Genomic DNA, 5,147 nt, shown 5'->3' with positions numbered 1-5,147 from the left:
TAAATAATCCTTATATACGTTACAAAGTGGTTGTTTTCATATAATTTTGTACAAGATATAGTTATACTAGTGTTTATCAAGTGTAACACTATTTGATGTTGAATATAAAGACAAACCATTACTTACATCCTCATATGTTATCCAAGAGAAAGCTAACGAATGAATAAGTTATCCAAACCAAATGCATAAGTTTCATTAAGCCTACGATAATCATATGTTATGTGATTTTGTAAACTTTATTTATTTTGAATCCATTTTTCATGAATTGTGTGGGTCATCTTTCACATTCCTTATCTCAACTGGTGTCGAAGAAGTTGATGAATTAATTGGCAGGAAAACTTGCTACATGGTTGTATACTATGAAAGAACCATTATTCATCATGGATTTCCTGTCACAATAGAATCGGTTGACAATGATAATTATGCAAATGAAGCTTACTTTGAATTGGAGGACGAAGAGTGAATGGCTCTTAGTTTGAGATCAGGGATCAAAGTGTAGATGAAAATGTTGAACCACAATATTGTGTAAGGTTTAAATGGAGAATTCAATGTAGGTTATAATTCTAGGATGGGTTGCAAATCTCTTAACAGTGAACTTTCAAATCGTTTTATATTTCAATAAAGTGCTACATTATCTATTATCCCTTTCTCAAGAAATAAATCCGTTTCTCATGAAGGTTAGATCTTTATGCATTAAACATAGATGATTAATTTTCTAATTGTTGACTAATATTAATTGTATGTTTTACGAGTAATACTATACATGTTTATTTTCTATACACAAATAAGTATACACTTATGTATGTCTTAATATAATTAGGTATTACTTTACTATTAATTCAAAATCACATAATTACATAATGATACAAATAAATGTATATTTATTTGTGTACTTAAAATAGATACATATAATTTTATTGATTTTTTATTTAATAAAATTGGGTATTAATAAACTTTTTATTTAGTAGTTTAGGCTGATGGTAAAAATGTGGATTGATTAGGTATTACCAAATCCTAAATAGGTTAACTATTAACAAGAATCATAGTAAAAGTTTTGGGAAAGACAGACTAGTGAGGATTAACCTTCCTTCTACATATATAAGCTCTAATAATGTTAAATGAATATTGATTTTGTAGAGAGAGTGATATGGTTCAATCAGTAATCAAATTAGTTAATTATTTAAAAATAATATTAATTTTTTTTTTTATAATTTATGTTTAAATATAAAATTTGATTTATTTAATATTAAAATAAGCATAATTTGATGGTATATATATTTAAATATGATAAATGAGGTTTGACTTCAAGTTTTCATAATAATTTTTTTTAAATTAATTTTCTGTATTGACGATATCAAACCAATTTTATACATAATTTAACTGATTTAGTTAATAGTTGATGATTTATAATCAGACCCAATTTTTAAACCTATGAACTCTAATTCAATGTTTTATAATCATTACGTGATAATGTGATTTAACATGTTAGATCGATTTCTACAAATTATTATTGGATGATTAATTATGAAAGTTTACATCCATACTCTCATAAATTTATTTGGAAGACAAAACTACAATAATACATGCATATATTCTCAACAATTTATTCAGAAAGCAAAACTACAACAATACACGCACAAACACAACACAAGTCTCATTGGGCAACCACATTTCTGCATGTTGCCTTATTTCACTCATTTCCCATTCCCAAAAGAGTAATATATCTTATGTATACAAAAGAATTATACAAACTTTATTGTATAAACTGAGGTGATAGAATCTGATTAAGTGATTTTAAAGTGAGAGAAAAAATAAATATTCATATCATCCAATCACAAACTATGACCTCAATATATACAGATAATTTTGTATAATTTATTTATATAATTTTATTCTTTATAAAATTCCAACTATTCCAACCCAAACCTTTTCCTCAATTCTGCAACAAACCCTAGCACTTTCTTCTGATCAGGGAGCGACTTGGAAACGCTTTCCTTCTGCATACATCTCTTAGCCCAGGCAGTGAATTTGGGGCAATCTGCCTCTACGCTGAACTTGGCATATATCTCGTATGCGTGAAGCCAACAGTAAACAGGGATCAACGATATGTCGACGTAGCCGAAGGTTTCACCTCCGAAGTAAGGCTTGTCTCCCAGCTGCTCTTCCAAGGTCTTTATTATTTCAATGAATTCCTTCTTTGCGTTCTCCTGTGCTTCACCTGTTGTGTTCCATGTCTTCCTCCCAGAATCAAATAACTGCAATTTTCTTCAGTGGGTTACCCTCTTTGCCATGAATTGGAAAAAAAAAAAAAATCAATATAACAGCAACAATTAACTTACCTTCTTGTCAATGAAATCAACCCAAAACCGAGCTTGAGCTCGCTTGTAAGGATCAGAGGGGAGCAAAGGAGCTTTATCCTTCCACACCTCATCAATGTACTGAACAATGATGGAAGATTCACAGACGGGTTTGCCATTGTGAACAAGAACCGGAATCTTCTTATGAATGGGGTTCATTTGCAAAAGCAAAGGGCTCTTGTTCTTCAAATCCTCCTCTTTGTATTCATACTTCACCCCTTTCTCCGCCAATGCGATCCTCACCCTCATGCCAAACATGCTCGGCCAGAAATCCAACAGAATCACTTCGTCCGCCATTGTTACACAAACTCTACACTCAGCTGAAATAAGTCAAGGATTTTAAGTAATGATGTTGTTGGTGAAAAGTGAACACTTTCCAGGTCAATTTATAGAAAACTCTGTAGTTCCGTAAAAATTTTGGTCTTCTCTTTGCATTTGAAAAAGTGAATAAATAAATAAGGACAGATTAAATTATTTCCCAAGAAAAAGCATCTAGGCTCTTCCAAGATAAGGTCATTGCTTTGGTCACACTTGCATTTCCTTGACTTGGAATTTTGTTAGCTTTAAATATAGTAATATTTTCCTCAAGGAAATATATATAACGTACTGCGTATTCTAAATAATTTTAGTATATAATTGTGCTATTTGATTTGAGAAATTATATTGAATAGCATTGTTTAGAAAAAGCTTTCAATATGCTTCTTTGTTTTAATACATCCTTGATAGATGCTGATTTTTTTTCCTTTTGTTTGTTTTAATGATTCTCAATCTTAGTTTTTATTTATTTCATTTATTTTTCATGCAGGTTGATAGTGGGCATGTTGCCTTCTGTGAAGAACTGATTGATGTCCATGAATTCATTTTGTTAAATTACTTTTGGGATAGTAGATTTGGCCTTGTATGGTGAATTAGTGATGAATCTGGCTTGTGAACTGAATTGATGATGGAGATACTTGGATTCGGTTGAAAAGTTTGGTTTCAAGGATGCATGTAATGTGTTGACTTATGGCTTGTTATTTGGCAAGTAGAATTCTATATATGTTTTAAGTATGAAAAAGTTCATGACTATTTATTTTTGTAGTCTTCATATATTTAGAGTTTGATATGGTTTATAATTACCGATGTTTCATATCTTGTTCTTTAATTTTTACGAGTAATACTATGTGTAATAATTTTAAAATCAGACCAATGATTGAACTAACTATCTCACTGGTTCATAGTTCGATTGGTTTAACCAAAAGTCGATCGGTTTAACTTATCATAAAATTATAATGACTAATAGATTTTGCTTAAAAATTTATAAAATAAAATAAAATTAATCAAAATACTTATACCTATAGAGATTAAAACATATCTTTTTTAAGAAATAACAATTATTCATTTGATTTTAATGAAACAATAAAAATATAAAAAGTCTCAATCTCATGATATAAAAAAACATAATTCTGTAAATTATTACATATAGAAGACATTTTAATTGATATAAGATACTTTTTTTTCTTTTTTATTTTATTTTTGAACATATTTTTCTTTATAAATTTTTAGAAATTCATCCAATCTAATAAAAACTAATCAAATTACTAAAAAATAATTAAAATTTTAAAAAATTGTAAATTTTGGCCAAAACTTGATTAAACCCAGTTTTGACAGATTCATCCGATCAAACTTGATTTTGATCGGGTTTGACTGAGTCAATAACTAAACCGTCTTTTTATGTTAACCGGACCGCACTTGGAGCCAATTCTCAGTTTAACCGATTGAACTGATCAATCTAATTTGGTTTTAAAATCATTGACTATATGTATCCATATTAAATATATAAATGAGTATATATTTAATGTATATTATCATATAATTAGGTATTATTTATTATTAATTTAAAATTATTCAATCATTTGATAATGCATATCAAATGTATATTTATTTTATACTTAAAGTGAATATATATAGTTTTATTGTAATTTATTTATGACAATATATATTTGAATTTGTTACTTAATCGCATTGGTTGTGCATAATTTATACGGAAAGAAAATCCAAAATCGAGTAACTTGCTAGCTGTGCTCAAGAAAAAAAAATTAAAGCTCATCAATCTCAAAGCTATTTGGAACAATTGTCTACTTGAATCAAGTCTAGTTTAAACATACCCTTGTCCCCTAATACAAATGCAATGTATAAACCACAAAAGATGAAACTTCACCATGTATATTGTTTTTTATTTAATATACAATAAATCACATCCATGTTCCCTTATTATTATTTTTTCCTTAAAAACAATATAATCTTCCACAGCATCGCCGATTCTTATGGGAAACGTTAACCGTGCTGCTCACGTGCGACGTTGTTCTTCTCACATCCATGATTTTAGTGGGCATGTTGCCTTCTATGAAGAACTGATTGATGTCCATGAACTCATTTTGTTAAATTACTTTTGGGATGGTAGATTTGGCCTTGTATGGTGAATTAGTGACGGTCAATGAACTCTTTTGTTTTGTTATATTCGGTCTGATGAATGTAGCTTGTGAACTGAGTTGATGATGGAGATACTTGGATTTGGTTGAAAATCAGGCTGGATTCTCGGTTCATATATGGGCGGCTCAAGTTCGGTTCAAGCTCGATTTGAGCTTGGCTAAGGTCGGCTCGTTTTGGGCTCGAATTCGGCTCAGTTCGGCTTAGCTCATTTTTCGTTATCAAAACGACATCGTTTTTAATATATATTGGTCAAAACGACGTCGTTTTATATAAAAAATTTTTTTAAAAAATCTACCGAGCCAGCTCGAGCTCGGCCAA

At 29.6% G+C, this 5,147-nt stretch overlaps 1 protein-coding gene across 1 annotated transcript; it reads right to left on the bottom strand.

Annotated features, from left to right (window-relative positions):
• Positions 1-1,572: 1,572 nt before the first annotated feature.
• On the bottom strand, positions 1,573-2,706 carry LOC123202307 (probable glutathione S-transferase). Its single transcript, XM_044618167.1, has 2 exons — positions 2,340-2,706; positions 1,573-2,255 (listed from the first exon to the last, which is right to left on the bottom strand). Exons 1-2 carry the CDS (start codon positions 2,652-2,654, stop codon positions 1,911-1,913), a joined length of 660 nt encoding a protein of 219 aa, XP_044474102.1. The 5' UTR covers positions 2,655-2,706; the 3' UTR covers positions 1,573-1,910.
• Positions 2,707-5,147: the final 2,441 nt, after the last annotated feature.

This window comes from Mangifera indica, chromosome 18 (genome assembly GCF_011075055.1).
Source record: "Mangifera indica cultivar Alphonso chromosome 18, CATAS_Mindica_2.1, whole genome shotgun sequence".
NCBI lineage: Eukaryota > Viridiplantae > Streptophyta > Magnoliopsida > Sapindales > Anacardiaceae > Mangifera > Mangifera indica.
Note: the sequence above shows the minus strand (reverse complement) of the source record. Positions and strands in the feature narration are given on the sequence as shown.